Source organism: Cyanistes caeruleus, chromosome 2 (assembly GCF_971803275.1).
Source record: "Cyanistes caeruleus chromosome 2, bCyaCae1.hap1.1, whole genome shotgun sequence".
Lineage (NCBI taxonomy): Eukaryota > Metazoa > Chordata > Aves > Passeriformes > Paridae > Cyanistes > Cyanistes caeruleus.
This window is the reverse complement of record NC_141702.1, coordinates 10,022,916-10,039,236: the sequence shown is the minus strand read 5'-3', so window position 1 is coordinate 10,039,236 and position 16,321 is coordinate 10,022,916. Positions and strand designations below refer to the sequence as shown.

The 16,321-nt window shown below is 45.6% G+C and overlaps 1 protein-coding gene and 1 long non-coding RNA gene across 51 annotated transcripts in view; one reads left to right on the top strand and one right to left on the bottom strand.

The window, feature by feature from the left end:
- Nucleotides 1-6,715: 6,715 nt before the first annotated feature.
- LOC111926115 (uncharacterized) lies at nt 6,716-11,354 on the top strand. Its single transcript, XR_002862697.2, has 2 exons — nt 6,716-6,791; nt 8,040-11,354. It is a non-coding gene; the product is annotated as an uncharacterized LOC111926115 (long non-coding RNA).
- The window catches only part of PUM2 (pumilio RNA binding family member 2), a 75,059-nt gene continuing 69,682 nt past the window's right edge, over nt 10,945-16,321 (bottom strand). For all 50 annotated transcript variants that reach the window (XM_086875750.1, XM_086875734.1, XM_086875735.1 and 47 more), the window contains 3 exons: nt 16,061-16,182; nt 14,603-14,795; nt 10,945-13,885 (listed from right to left, as the gene is read on the bottom strand). In XM_086875750.1, the coding sequence (XP_086731876.1) occupies nt 13,754-13,885; nt 14,603-14,795; nt 16,061-16,182 (447 nt within the window). In that variant the 3' untranslated portion in view covers nt 10,945-13,753. The remainder of the gene's footprint in view (nt 13,886-14,602; nt 14,796-16,060; nt 16,183-16,321) is intronic.

Sequence of the window (16,321 nt, the reverse complement as noted above, 5' to 3'; positions counted from 1 at the left end):
TGGAAGCCAAGTGTTTTCAGTGACATTCCCGTGCCCTCCGCTTGATCATTGAAGCATGTTAAGTATTGTGGTTTCAGTCAAAGAACTCCATGCTGAAAAGCCAGATGAGACTTGTATGGAGAGGAGTTTCTTGGCAGCCCGGAGCTCAGGGGATCATAGGAGTTGGTTGTCTCTGCCCAGTACAGTGGAGCTGTGGGGATTTCCCAGAACTGGATCAAGGGCTTCCAGCAGTGTAGCCCAATTGAACTCAGCCTCCTTAGGGAAAAGGAGCTGGTTTGAACTCCTGGTTTGAACTGGTTTCTGTGCTGCCAAAGGAAGAGGGGAAACACAGCCGCGGGAGGAATCCAGCCCACTGCTTCCACTTCCACCGGAGGCGAGTGGGGAGCGGGGATGGCAACTGTTGCTTTTGGGCAACCACCACCCCTGGGTTCTGTAGCAGAAGCCATGGATCTCTACCCCCGATAAACGTGAATATCGCACAGCAGCAGGAGCTGCCTGCCTGTCTTTCCAGGTGTCAGACCCACCCAGTGTCAGTGTGTGAGGATGTGCCATTGTCACCCTGTCCTCACCTCGCAGCTGCCCGGCAGCAGCAGTGCAGCCAGCAGAGCAGATGACTGATAACTCCTGAAGCCTGGTGCCAACCTTAAATGGTTTATTAATGGACTGTGACCAGCTGGGGTAGGATGAGAAAAAGGCTTAGATTCTGCTTTGTGTTCCTTAACAAGGGCTGGATTGTACCTGTGGCATCAAGCTGGACAGACTCACTGTTAGGTGAGGTTAGGTGTCCTTCCTTTAGTTCTGGCTCACCTGTGGAATTTTTACCCATTAGTTTCGGGGAAAACCTGACTGCGGGTACTTGGTGGGTGCTGGAAAAAAGACAAAGAGTTCTGCCAGGCCCAGGGGGGAAAGGGGAAGGCGAGAACAGTTTAGCAGCTTCTTCAGCTTCGGAGAGGGACACTTTGCTGAGAGCTGTTGCTGTGGAGAGAATTCACCATCACCTAGACGGAACTGCTGCTTCTTCTCCTTCTCCCCTCTTTGTTGGTGGCCTCGCACCCCCTGTCCTGCCGGGACGTGTGGCAGTGCCAGGCACCGCCGTGGAGCTGCTGATCCACCTCAGCCACCGGCCCGGGACCTCAGCTCATTCCTCTGCTGATCCACCTCAGCCACCGGCCCGGGATCTCAGCTCATTCCTCTGCTGATCCACCTCAGCCACCGGCCCGGGATCTCAGCTCATTCCTCTGCTGATCCACCTCATCCACCGGCCCGGGATCTCAGCTCATTCCTGCTGATCCACCTCAGCCACCGGCCCGGGATCTCAGCTCATTCCTCTGCTGATCCACCTCAGCCACCGGCCCGGGATCTCAGCTCATTCCTCTGCTGATCCACCTCAGCCACCGGCCCGGGATCTCAGCTCATTCCTGCTGATCCACCTCAGCCACCGGCCCGGGATCTCAGCTCATTCCTGCTGATCCACCTCAGCCACCGGCCCGGGATCTCAGCTCATTCCTCTGCTGATCCACCTCAGCCACCGGCCCAGGATCTCAGCTCATTCCTCTGCTGATCCACCTCAGCCACCGGCCCGGGATCTCAGCTCATTCCTCTGCTGATCCACCTCAGCCACCGGCCCGGGATCTCAGCTCATTCCTCTGCTGATCCACCTCAGCCACCGGCCCGGGATCTCAGCTCATCCCTGCTGTTCCAGCCGACTGTTCCTCAGAGCCCCGCAGGAGCACCGGGACTGCCCGAGGGGTTTGTGAAAACAAAGCCTCTCCTCCATCCCGTCTCAGCCGAGAAAGCTGTCACGGGGTCCCTGGTTCTGTTTTGTTGTTATTGCTGTAATTATTGTTGTTTGTTTGCCTGGTTATACTAGTAAAGAACTGTTATTCCTATCCCCAGATCTCTGCCTGAGAGCCCCTTGATTTCAGAATTATAATAATTCGGAGGGAGAGGGTCTACATTTTCATTCCAAGGGAGGCTCCTGCCCTCCCTAGCAGACACCTCTCTTCCAAAACCGAGACACTCACACATCACATCTCAGTGATTTCATCAGCTGACAAACTTGTTTAAGTATGTCAGCTACAGCCTGACATCCTGGGATGGAGAAGAGAAATACATTCCCTAACACGCAGTGGGAGGTTAGAGTATGTGGAAATACTGAGATTGCTCTGAGTGTCCGGGCTGCCCACCGGCCGGGGTTGACACCGCTCACATGTGCTATTTCTGCTTGGCTTCAGGTAGTTGGCTTCCAAGGTGATGATTGCCGTTTTCTCTGTTGTTGCTTTTGTGACAAAGTCTGTTTTCCCCCCTATGTGGTAGCTCAGTTGGCTAAAGGGGATCTGTAAGAACAGGAAACCCACAGCTCTCCTGTTTCACTTCTCGGGTATAATGTGTAGGCAAGGCTTTAGGTTAAACCCAGAATTTGTGTGGTGATTGCTGAAGAGGAAAGGAAAGAGGGTGCCTCTGGACTCAAGGGACAGTAACAGGATGTTAAATATATTTAGTTAAATGCATTCAGATTCAATCTTCCCCAGAAACTTATTAGAGTGAGGTGGGAGATGCACCCCAAAAAAGGGGATGGTGTCTGGAAAGGGCAAAGTACTGTCACTGACAGTCCCTTTGACATCAGGGCTTTTCCCATGGATGGTGCCTCAGAATGGTGAGCTGGCAACAAGAAGCTTTGATCAGTGAGCTAATACCTGCAGATGGGAGAGGAAGGATTGTCCAGACAGGCAGGAGAAGGTTAGGACAGTGTGGCTGGTGGCCTGTTCGGAGACTGTAGACCAGGAAGATTTGCAAAGCTTCATTTGCTGCTAGCCTGGAGCTTCTCTTCTTCTTCCCCTTTCTGTACTCAGGCCAGTGCCTCTATTATCCATGGCCCACACCACATCCTTGTCTTTCTAACTCCATGCAGTAACAAAGGAGCAATCTGCCCAGTCATTAGACCAATACAAACATTTAGAACGAGTCTGAAGAGGAAGCAAGATGGACCTTCAGCCTCAGATTACCAAGAGTTTGTCTGCCAGTGTGTGACATTTGGCATCCAGCCATTGTTCTACTCATCTTCTGGGTCCCCTGACACAGGGCTCCCCTATTCACCAGGCCATTTCTCTTTGTTCAGGCTGGTGCCACCAAATACACTTAACTCTTCCCAACTCCTTGCATGCTTTAGCAAATCCTGTGAGGTTTGGTTTGGATGTCCTTTTGCAGTGATGTAGAAATAATTGATTCTGACCCTTTCACATGCAGCTGTGACTTGCAGCAGGATCACCTGAACGCACCCACTTTGCTTGCACAGTGATATCTGATTTTGCTTGTTCTGTCCGGCCGCCTTTGCAGTGAGTCAGACATCTCTGAGCAACTCCATCTGCCTCCTGGCTTTCACTCCCAGGAAGGGAGAGACCAAAGGAGACTCCCCTGTGGCCCACCCTAAGGTGTGGAGTGTGAAGTTTGCCTGAGGCAATGTGCGCTCTGCTCTCCTTTCTTCTCCCTGGTGTAATGCACCGATGGAAAGGATGACCTTGATTACTCGGGCAAGAATAAGCCTTGTTGTAAAAAAACGGAGGTTGGGGTTTTTTTTCCCCCGCTTAAACAATGCAAAGTGTAATGGTCCAAGTGTCAGGGTAGCTGTAGTGTTGGCTTTATAGTTGCTAACTGAATCAACTTGGCTGCCTCTCCCAAGAGTCTGGTGACCTTTTTCTCCTCTATCTCCTTTCTCTTTGTTCTGCTAGTGAGAACTTCTGTGTGGACACTGAAAACTGTATATAAATAGGTCTGTGCCACTAACCAAATAATTCTTGACCTAATTAAGCAGAGCTTCCTTTGGCAGAAGCTCAGCTGGCAGTGGCATGCCACTTTTGTGATAGTTTTCATAAACAGCTGTAATAAAAGCAGCTGCATTGCTTTGATGCTGCATGTGAGGGCTTGGAAGGATCCTGCATGCTCATTACAGAGAGCCTCAGAACTGGATTTTGGGGGCTGGTGCATGAAAACCTAGGAGGGGTTTCCCATTAGCCTGAAGTTACACGGGTGTTGCCCACAAGAAAAGACTGACTCGTTCCCTCTTAATGAGGCCTTTTCCTGTAGTACTGGATGCTGCTTTCACTGTTCCATTTGGCCCACCACTTTCAGAGCTTGTGGACTAAGCAGCTATTTCTTAAAGCGCTCACCTGAATAACCACTTTTTTTGTTGTTCTTTCCCTTGCCCAGGGAGATGCTCTGCTGTCTTTCTGTGATGCATTTACCCCTGTGGTCAGCTCAGGGCAGCTCACTCACGGTGACTCATGCTGGCTTGCACTGCGTGATCCCTTGACCTCCGTAATCCTAAATAATTTGAGCACAGAATGGGATTTGTCCTGGCATGAAAATGAGCATGAAGAGAAGGGTATCACGACTCCCAGGAACATACAGGCAGCTGGCTGCTGGGAGCTTTGGAGAAAAGGCCAGTAGCAGAGGGAGGACAGAGCTACCCTGTTTCCACAGCACCCCCTGCTTGGTACCTGCTGCCTTTCCCTCTGGCAGCTGCCCCGCTCCTCCAGAGCAGGTTTCATTGATCCTGTGGTCCCCCTGGGGACAGGAGCTTTCTTCTGTGCATTCAGTGGGGAGGTGCTGAGAAGTTTTTCAGACTGTCTGAGTTGCAAACCCTCTGACCATGAGAGGAGTTGGACCCTGCACAGCTGCCTGCCACCCTGCAAAACAGGAACTGTGATACCTAGTGCCTTTATAGTACCTCAGTAAGTGCTATGACAATACAATATGTGTATTTTTAATTGTACAGCTGGCTCTGGCTGTGTCACAGTGACCCATTATTTGCCTGGGAGAGATGGGGACTCCAGATCGAATGAGTTATAATCTCTTGTCAAAGGCCTCTATTTTCTCTGTTATTGCTCTGCTGTCCTGATTTGTGATAGAGGCTTATGCTCTGTCTTATGATAGATTATGCTTGAATAACTTGTACAAAACTTTAATGAAGTTCTCCTTGTGGAATGTGGTCCCCATTCCTCTCTGACCATACCAGATATACAACATACTGTTGAAGTTAGCTATCAGTTTTTGCACAAACCAGAGCTGTACTGCTGGTTAAAGAGTTCCAAACGAAGGAGAAAATGAAAGTGTTTTAACCAAAATACAGAAGTATTCAGTCCACATGAAACATGTTGGCTGTAAGTTTCAAGGCTGTCACCTTTAAACAGCCAAATGTCTTGAGTTAGGTGTTTCTTCTACAAGGAGAATTTGAGTAAGCACGTCTAACTCCAGGAATTCTGCCAAAGCAGGTTTAGTACTCCTACGTATGCAAAAAAGCTGGTCTTGGGAGAAGCAGATGCTGCAGCAGAGCAGTTGTGAGAGCAGGGTTAGGCTGCATCAGAGATTTTAGTTCCATTTCAGTAACAGCTGCTTAGAATATTGTAAAATGTACAGTTGCTTTTTTATGTATTCATCGAGCTGAGCTGATCTGGATCTCAGACTGGTTGAGGGTCCTTGAGGAGTGATGGCTCTGGGGCCAGCCACAGGTTTTACATTTCTTCTTCCTCCCAGTGGTGACCATGCTGTGAAACTGATACGATGTAACATACAGGTTTTCTTCCTGATTAACCAAACGGATGCATCTTGCTGCAATTATCATCCTTCATTTAGCATTTCAAGGCCACTTACCCCCCTCCACACACATTGGCTGTCTTGAGGGCTGGGTGCAGTCACTTCTGGCCAAGCCCTCCAGGCGGTGCAAGTCCCTCCCAGCCCTGGCTGTCAGAGCATTGATTCACCCACCCATCCCACCCATCCTGTCTCATCCCTCACCCTGGCCCTTCTCATGCATTCATTGAGAGAAGCCTTTCCCCAGCTCCTGGGGGTGGGGATGCCCCTACCCCGGGTAGATTGGTGCTCGTGTGCTGCAGGGATGGCGCAGGTGCAAGGCTGAAGCAGAGACCAAGCTGTGCCCGAGTGTCTCCCTGTCAGCACCTTCCTGGTGGTGAACCACCTCCATGGGGGCACCTGGGAGACAGGCACAGGGCCAGAGGGAGGAGGGCAGGGGCACTGTGGGGCACACAGATGGGTGAGGAGCTGGAGGGAAGGAGGGGAGCAAGGGCTGTAACCCCTTGGTGGGGGGGTTCCTGCCCTGCTGACCTGCATGTCTGTAGGGAAGAGAAAGCCGTGGGTTTAAGTCTAGTGTGGCACGTGTGCCTGATGCACTGACTTTGGCAGGGTGAACACAGATATTTTAATTGCTTCATATTTTATGCTCTTTTGCTTCCTTTATTTTAGTTTGGTTTCTTTTAGGTGACTGTGAAATTAGCTATACTCTACAGGGAGGCCTGAAATGAAGGTTTTGCAATGCATAAAGCATCTCTTTACTATTATTACTATATTATGTACTTTTTAAAAATACCATTTGGTTTTCAAGGTGCTCCTTCTGCCTTCCCCTCCCTTTCTCCCATTATCTGTAATCCAAAAGGTCCTTATGGTTTATTACACTGTGGTTACAGTAGCTTTGTGTGTGTGTGAATGTAGATGCTTTCTTTTGCCACCTCTCATCCTATTCCATTCTTCAGTATTAAGCTGTTCTCTCTCCCACCCCCAACAAACCCTTTGGTTTGTTTTGTCCCTCGCTTCCCTTCCTCCCTCTTTTAACCATTGATTTATATGATACATATGATATATGATACAATGATTTAACCATTGATTTATAAAATGTTGCTTGCTGTTTTCTGGTACGTGCTAGATGAAGAGAGTCACTGTGTATATTAAGGTGTCCAGTGCCATCTAAGACCTTCTGCTGGAAGAGAAGGTTTGGTGAGGTAAGCTCCTAGGGAATGTTGCCCTTCCATGCCCAGGTGTCTTGGACGTTTAAGGGTCCCTCCAATGGCACAGATCCCTAAGTGTGCAACAGGATCAGTTCCCAGTGTATGACTCTGCTTGGAAGTGTCCACATTTAAACACAAGTGGGTTTTCAACTATTTCCCCCATAGCCTCACTGGTGGGGTGTAGCTGCATGGCCCTTGTGGGGGTATCCCTTCTCCAGTGGGCCAGTGGGGGCTGTGCAGCACTTCACAGAAATATGGGCTGGGTCACCTTAAACACCCTGATCAGATCTGGGCTTTTGGCTGAAGGCCGAGGGGCACATGGGGAAGGGCCGCAGGACAGACCCTTTCCCTGCAGGATGTGAACTTGTATGTCTGCCAAACTGGGATGAATAATCAAACCCTTAGTTCTCATGAGACACATGATGTTTCAAGGAAACAGGAGACATCATGTGAATTTTGGAGTACTTAAGATGGTGAGTTTTCATACAAAAAGGCTTTTTAAAAGCCAAATGGCTCACTTGAAAGAGATCAGTGTATAGCTTGGACCTCTGATAGGGTTGAACTCTGCTCCATTCATCCCATCCCTCCAAACAAGGGGTTGGAATTGACTCTGTGATTTGCACTGAGTTTGCCCAACCTCAGCTCCTCAGCTCAGCTTCAGCCCTCTGATTCTTGCTTATTGAGCCATTGCTCCAATTGTTGTGCCAGCCTCTGGATCCAGTTCACACACAGCTGTGGAGCAAGGAACAGCATCTAGGCAGACCCACCAAACCTGAGCCCAGGCAATGGGGCTGAATCCTTCTCCAAGATCCAGCCTGTATGAATAGATGGCCTCCTAAAACCTCTCCTCCTGAACTGATCCTGTGTGAGGAGGAATGGAAATAGTTTCTGATGCTGTATTTTAGCTCTCTTAGAGAAAGGGAGGTAAAGGATTATAGAGGGGAGGTCTTCATTCCCACCGGGGAATCTCTAATTTTTGTTCCTCTGGTTTAGACCAGGAATAGGGTGCCTATATCTGGGAGAAGAGAATATAGGTGTGAAATGTGCTGTCACAATCTCCCTTGCTAGCCAGGCTGGCTAGTGCTCTCTGCCACCACCTGTGTGTTTCTGCCACCACCTGTGTGTGCTCCCTTGCCATAACACTTCCCTTCTTAGGTTCCATTAGCCCTCAGTAAGCACTTAAGTAAGTCTTTGGGATCTTTATTTTGGGACCTGACACCTACAACTGTTCTGCTTCCCCAGAACTGAGGAAAGCCCTTTGACAGGAGCAGACAGCAGCCTTGCAGCCTGAGAAGGCATGGCCAACATCACCTGTAAGGAGAGGGACCTCAGCAGGCTTGGCCAATTCCTCCCAGTCCCCACCAGCAACACTCCTCTGTGGCAGTCAGGTACTGGGGCAGCTCTGTGCTGCTGTGGGTACAATCCACAGCCAGGACTTGCAGCGAGTGTCTGTGAAACTGAGGCGTGTGAACCTGTCCTGTGATCAGCAGACAAGCAGGCAGCCTTCCCCACAGCCACCACCACCTGAGCACCGCTGTGCTGGGGAAGGGCTGCCTCGCTCCCCGAGGCTGGGCTGGGAAAAGATCCAGAAGCCACGCTGAGGAAGGGCTGCGGTGCTGCACTGCTGCCAGGAAATCTGAACCCTCCAGGCAGGTCTGAAGCTCAGACGAAGCTCATTAGGGCTCAGCTATGTAAGGGGTTTTTCCCTGTCCAATGGTCTCGTGCACCAGCTGTGTCACCTGCAATGTGCCCCAGCTCCTTTGCAGAGCAAACCTGAGGAGTTTAGGGTTGGGCAGGCACTGTACAAGGAGAAGAGGAAGACTCCTGTGCCCAGAGTACTGATGCTGGTGAGAAGGCAGATGTTTTGTTCCAATGTTTGTTCTTATTAATGAAAGGAAGAGGGTCTTTAGAATAGGTCTTCCTGCATTTCAGCTGCTTTTTATAAAGCCTCTGGAAAGTTTCCAGTCTGATAATGATGGGGGAATGCTGCTCCCAAGATATATTTTGCATTAAGTGAGTCTGGGAGAATCGAGGTGGAGACAAGGATCTCAGGTGCCGAACCTAACAACTCCCACCTGCGTGCCTTAGGAGTCATGCTCCATCTTGTGCTCTTTGTGATGCAATGAATGGTTCAAGCTGAGCTAAAAGCCCAGCCCAAATTCAGGAGTAGAAAGTAAACCCGCCCAGCTCCTTGTGGTTAGGAAAATGCCTGTGAAGTGAGGGAGGTGGGTTCAAAACCCCGAGGCTGGTAATGGAAACTAATTCAAGCATCTCGTTTGCTGGGCAAGTTCCCTGACCACAGAGTGAGCCTGCAGAGGGAGCAGGCTCCATCCAACAGAGGAAATCCTTGTGCACCACCACACTGAGGAGCACCAGCAGCTCTGTTAAATCTTTTAGCTTGGTCTTCCCTACCCGCCCCTGCCTCGATGCAGGGTGGTCGCTCCCCCACCCCACATCCTCTGTGCTCTGACACCTCACGTGTGATGTTGGTATCTGGTTCATTCTTCTGGCTAAAGCAGACATCTCCTTTCCTGCACCAGCTCAGGAAAGCCCATGTCCTCTATCGGCTCTGGAGAGCTGTCAACACTGGATGGATGGACATCCTTCCATCCTTCCCATAAGTGACTCTTCTTGTGACAATAATGCTGGTTTTTAACCCCTTCTGTGATGGAACTGGGGAGGCTTGGGCTTCTCTGCTGCACAGAGAGCTAACACCCCAGGCTCACTCTGAAGCATCTCTCAGATTGTCTCTTCCTGGGTGGCAGGAACAACACTTGCCAAGTTCTCCCACACCTCCCTAGCCCAACATCAGGAACCAAGCAGAGCCCCAGAAGGGATATATCCTTGACAGGAACAAAGCTTCCTCATTCCCAAGCCAAGAGGTGCTTCAGTCAGCATCCTTTAGGCACAGATAGCGCCTGTGTATCTGAAACTGTCTGGGCTGAGTAAAGCACTGCCTGTAGCTCATCACATCAGTGCTGCCCACAGACTGATGAGACTTCAGCTGGCAGCTCGGTACGATGTGAACTGCTGTGGTAACAAACCAACAGCCACTCCTGCCCTGCAGTGAGCTGTGACAGCTCAGGTCAGACAGCTCATGGTGCTCCCCTTTCCTTCCTCAAGCAGCAGCAGAGAACTGTCACCACGAGGGCAGGATCTGCCACTCTCAGGACACGCCACGCTCGGGCACCGCTCCATGCAGAATTCCGCACTGGAGCGCTGTGGCTGTCCTGACTGCAGGGGCAAAGTGCTGCTCTGCAGTTTGCCTTGAATCTTCCTCCCAGGTGCCTGACTTACATGCAACCTGCAGTTTCAATGACCAGTTGCTAGGTATTAAAATTGTTTGGCTTTCTCTCAGCTTTACTTCCCCAAATCACATGGTGGTAGCTGTTGTCACCCCACTGTTAACCCACTTTCTGAGTTACTGGAATGCTGAGCATCCAACATTCTCATGGAGGCCAACCCCACTGCTGGACTACTATGCTGTGGTGAGCCATAAGTACCTCTTCAAATACATGTTCCTTAGAGAAGAGAGAACAGTAACTAAATAGGTTTCTAAATTTGCATCAGCACTTTTAAACATCTGAGCAGTATGACCCCAAAACCTCAATTTTCTCCATGCTCTGATGGAAAAGTCAGGGATGGAGGGACGGGCATTATGACTGTTCTGCCCACAGGGGCCCCTTAGGTGAGTTATTTCCCACCAGGCTCATTTCCTGTGCTGTCAGTCCACTTCACTCCACACCTTCAGCTAAAAATGGTCTTTAGGAGAACCTCCTGGGCAGTAACAGAAATGAGTGTGGATCCAAGGATGCCACAGAGAGCTAACAATTTCTTCTCTCATTTGAAAGCTAACACTCTCAAATGCTCCAGAACTCATCCTGGATCCAGGGATGTACACAGAAACTGTTACCAGGCTGTAGCCTTAACTAGCAGTCAGCAAAGATGGTGTATAAAACAGGAAGGTTTAGCTGCTCAAAATTGCCCTCTGAAATTTTAATGATCTAATCCAGGGTTCTTCAATAACTGCCCAATTCCCATCAGAACAAGTGAGTGAGCACCTTCCCAGAGCTGACCTCCACAGTCACAGTTAATTCACGTAACTGAGAATATGGCTGGTTTCCTACAGGAAAAACGCAAGACCAGATATATTTCACACAGTGTTATTCACACATTTTCATTTGATTTTTACAGTATATACACGTGAACATTACATTATTCAATACGAGCCACCTGGAGTCAAGCCTAATCAAACTGGTCCGTAAACAATCTATATCAAAAAACAATACTTGAGCAAAAAGTCTAGTGGTTCTACCCAAACCCTAAAATAGTTGAAAGGAAATCCAGTGATTTTCATGTTCCTGGATAGAATTTGTGCACAAATGATCTCAGGAGAGCAAGTGGAATATTACACTCAAGATATTGAAAGCACCAAGGATGACAGTTACAGGACTGTTTAAATTCAACCATGGCATGAGTGCTGCAGGGACAAAGTACAGGGACATTATCGGTTTCTGCCTCGACATCCCCAAAAGCCTGACGTGCTGTCTTACGTGTTGAAGGAATGTCGGCTCTGTGGGTTATAACACACAGCACAGCTACACAGGGTAAAGTCAGTCACTAAGGAGAATTGATGTGTCCAAGGAAGTGGCTCAGAAGTCATCCTTTGGGTGACTACGGGAAAGCTCTGGCTCCAGTGACAGGGCTGGTACCTCTGGGGAGGATTTTTGTGAACTGCCATGCAAAAACTACTTGGCAATTAGAATTGTGCTTACTCAAAACAATGAGGCCTACTACTTCCCTTCATGCAGGCACTGGAAGTAGGCCAGAAGAAGCTTTCCCATTTGCCTATTAAGGAGTTATCACTACCATTAGAAATGCAGCGCCTCAGATGTCTGCTTTAGTAACAGTTATGTAACCCTGGTATCAACAGTAACATGACAGAATTCCTCAAACAAGTTTATACCACTGCTATTTTCTTTCTCATGATCACACCCCTACCAAAACAGCCTTTTATTTGATCAATGCTCAAGACGTTGTTTCCAAACTACCGTGTTGATCAAAACTTTAGGTTAAGCCATCCAAATGAACATTTTACACAAAATACTTACTTCAACAACATACAAAGCACTTTCTTTATCTTTCAGAAACTGAATATACAAAGTAAGCTTTTTCCAAAATATTTCCATAGGCAAAGGATTAAAAAGGATTTTAATTATACACATATGGTCACAATTCTGCCTTAAAAAGATCATTGGGAAATGTACATAAGGCCGCTTGTATATGTACATCATCTTTATGTTACTGTTACAATGTCATATGTCCAGAGAAAAAAATCGACAGTATCATACATATTTGCTTTACGCTGCGAGAAGGCTATTCAAAAATACAGTACTCTTCTGTACAAAAAAATCATGCCACATTTATTAAGATGGAAGAAGCATTGGTTTCTGTGATAACCAAATATTTCAGTCCACTTCTTACTATGCTTATTTATCCTGATTTAAAATTTGAACAGATTGATTTCCCAAAGTGTCCATATGAACAGATTCAACAGTTATGTTATAAACAAAACATAATGTTTCTCACAATAGATAAAAAGAAAGCCGGTTCATATTTTTGAAACCATATAAAGATAGAATTTTAAAAAAATCACTTTAGATTTGCTGAAATAAATTTACATTATACAACACTATATGCCAGGGGGAAAGAAGGGAACTGGGATATGAATATACACTAAAATGCAAATTTTTGTCCCAAAAAAGGAGTAAAACAAATTACATTTACAGCATGAAGGTTTACAAATGTACATCTGTACAACCAAGGTAAGCATCACTACTAAATTAGCAAGGCTTTGTAATAAACATCGAAATGAGAGATTTGTTTTCAAACTGTAAACTTACACCTATTAACTACACGTATACAATGCATATATTTATAGGAAGCAAAAAGCTATCTGAATATTTAATCAATCATGCTTAAATGTTGAGCTATCAAGTTTACTTTTCAGTGGCCCCTTCTCTTTATCATTACCTATTTTTCGCATCTACAGTGAGAAAGCAAAATAAATGCTCAACACTTTCAAATCCTTACAATTCTATATGCAAAATAAAAAAATACATATCTCTACTCTTCCTGCGTTGTAAAACTGACTGTAAAGTTAATACAGGGTTCACTCCTTTTCCAACAGAGTAGTTCGCTGAATGGAAGTACCACCATCATTTTAACCCCTCTACCTTGTTCAACAATTAAATATATAAGTATATACAGCACTTTATTTTTAATACATCGCTAGAGAAAACCTTAGCGCATGATTTAAAAAAACCTGTATCCACAGCACGTGCCAAAAACTGGTCTTTTAAAATTTCCATCATTTTGCTCTTCCCTACTTTAATTTGCTGTGCCCTGTTTGTTTTTTGGATAGGATGTTGTGAACCACCAAAATACAACTTAACTTTTCAACATGTTAAATAATGTTTATGCAGCTGATCAATTTTAGTCTGGTATAAAAGACTTCACACAAAAGGGAAAAATAAGGATTAATTCTATATACAACTCTATAAACCTGTTGTGCTATGATGCTGGGTAGACCTACCAGATTGCAAGCCAGTGTATTAAAAGAATACTGTACTTTTTCCCTTTAAAAACTATTTCAGTGACTTTACAAGGTAAAAATTTACAAAATATGTGACAGCTATTTTGATACAATTACATCATATACAGGCATTCTGTGCTTTGCCAGCCATCCAATCTGATAGGTCCCTGGATCAGGGCTGGAGATAGTTTTTTTGTTTTTTTTTTAACAATTCACTCCCCAAAAATATACACAAGAATAAAAATTTTACAAATGGATGAACAAAGTCAATAAATAGATTTAAAAAAATCAGAACATTTAGAGTTAAGTTGTAGGTTTTGATAATTCACAATTTAATTTTTCTTCCATTTCTCTTTGTCTTTTACAGCATCCCATTTGGTGGTCCACCAATTGGCCCCAGATCAGCACTGTTCTTCAGGTAATACTTTTCCAGCTTGGCCAGAATGTGTTTACCATAGGTGTATTTACGCAGAGTTGTGATATGGGGTCGAATCTGTAATAAGAAACATGTTTGGTTTTTAACATCCACACTTTTAAGCAGAGGTGACTACACTTCAAAAAAATTATGCAAAAAGATGCCAGAAGCATGTATTTCAAAGTGCTTGAAGTTTCTGGAAAGATGTACAACTGGTGACTTTAACTCATCAAGTAACTGATGTTCCTGTTGCAGGAAAAGGGAGGCAGTACTTTGTGGGAGAGCCCTGCTGGTGACTGGAGGAAGCAGAGCTCTTGCAGGAGTACCCTGGGCCCTGTGTTAAATAGCCGTGGGCCATTATGGCAACAGCACATTTCTCCACATCTGGATATTCTTAAGCAGAAATGTACCCGTACTCCAGAAGTGTGGGAATCTCTTCTGGGGGAACTGCAGGGTGGATTTATACCCACAACCAAGAAGTAAAAAGAGAAACCCATGTTTCTTCTGTTATATTAACAGCGACGACAGATATGACATTTTCCCATTAGAAGTATCTTCACATAAAATCTGGCACAAAGACAGGAGATGAAATCCAACTATTGAAACTTTCCCTTTTTAGCTCAGTGCTTATTCAGACCTGAATACTTTCTGCTTTAGCAAGCTCCACTGAATGTCATGGTTATACACTGAGTTCTGGATTACAGAAGCACTGGGTTTTACAGCAGGGCAAGGTGCCGTGGCAGAAAAGCTCGCACAGACATACTTCTGAATCACTGCAAGTACACACACACATACCTTGTGCATTATGATCTTCCTCTGGGCAGGCTCAGCCATGTCAATCATCTTCTGCACGACGTAGTTGGCGTACTGGTCCTTCATCATGGTGTATAAGGCACTGTGAGGGCCGTCGTTCTGGCAGCACACCTCGTCGATCAGCAGGGCTCGCTCCGCACGGGACGCGTGAGTCACGCATTTTTCTACCACGTTGCTGAAAAATAAGGCAGGTCCATGAAGGGATGAGAGGTGTAACACTCTTTCAGGCAATAATGATCAATTTAGCTAGAAGTTTATTAGGTCTTCTTAACACCAGTAAAAAGCATATTGCGAACACATTAATTCCTCATTTCCAAATCTCCAGTCTAACGACAGAGGAAGATACAGGATTATATATCGTTATTATTTCACCCATTGAAAAGGTTATTTTCTGATTATTTTGTAGGAGAGACTTTTCCACTGAATTTATATAGGGTATACTGGACTTCAAGCTCCATATGTATTCTAGCACATCTATTTTGGTTGTGGGTCCTTTGAAGACAACAGAGAAAGCCAGTTATGAAGATTTTTGCTTTTTGAGTGAATGCACTTTCCAGGAGTATGCCTAGATCAGAGATTCCATGAAATATTCTTTTGCAGAGCAAGCCTCAGACCTTCCAGTTTATTTCAGAAGCTGGAAAGGCTATCAAAGTTTGTAACAGCAAAATTATTCCAGTCCTAAATTTGTGCTTTAGAAGTTAAGCAAGCTAGAGGGTTACGAAGAGTCCTATTCAGGCAAACAAAAATAAAATCCATATAACTAGTTTTCTAGAAATTTTTAAAACAAATGCCCCCATAATATCACAGTGCATTTCTACTTCATTCTGATGACAAAGTTTGTCTCACTAAATCACCTAGAATGAATTCTGAGGTGTATTTTTCCTTCTCAAAAGGCACATAATCCACATTTCAGCAAAAAACACAAAAGGAGGAGTTTTAGTTTCCAATTTCTGAGTAGTTCAGGCCTCCTACAACAGTCTTTCAGACTTTATAAGGCAGAAAATCCTTGTCAGACTGAACTACCACTTTATAAAGCTAGCTCTGTTATACTTGCAAATTGCTAGGCTGGATTGAGAGTCAGAAAGTCCCAGCTTATCATCAACACATCACCCAAGTTCCAGCAAACCTTTTCACCTGGCTCTGGGTATCTTTATATGAAAACTTGAAACCTGTTCCCTGCGCTTGCACAAAATGAACAAAAGCCATCCCATAAACACACAGAAACTCTTTTGTTTTGCTACAGAACATTTGCCTCTTCCCTCCCCCAAACCTAGTATAAAATGCCGCTACCATTCATCTCTATAAAATTATGAAATTTCAGGAGGCAAGATAAACAATAAAAAAAATAATTATCAATTTCTTTTGTAACACAAGAAATAAATCCAGTATTACAACTTTATAAGGCTAATGAATCTTTTATATATGGAAATTGTGCAATACCTGGCAAACTTGTGCTGACTCAGAGCTAGAACTTTTCCTCTTATTTCTGACACGATTTTGCTTTTGTCTTCAGGACGACCATGCTCCAGTACATGTTGAATAACATAATTTCCATACTGATCCTGAAAATAAGATTACTTCAATTTTCTTTTGTGTTCATACCAAGGAATAAATACTGACAGCTTTTGTACATGAGCATAAAGTATGAAATTACTATTTGCATGGATATAAGGAAAATACAATAAAGTCAACATTACAGAA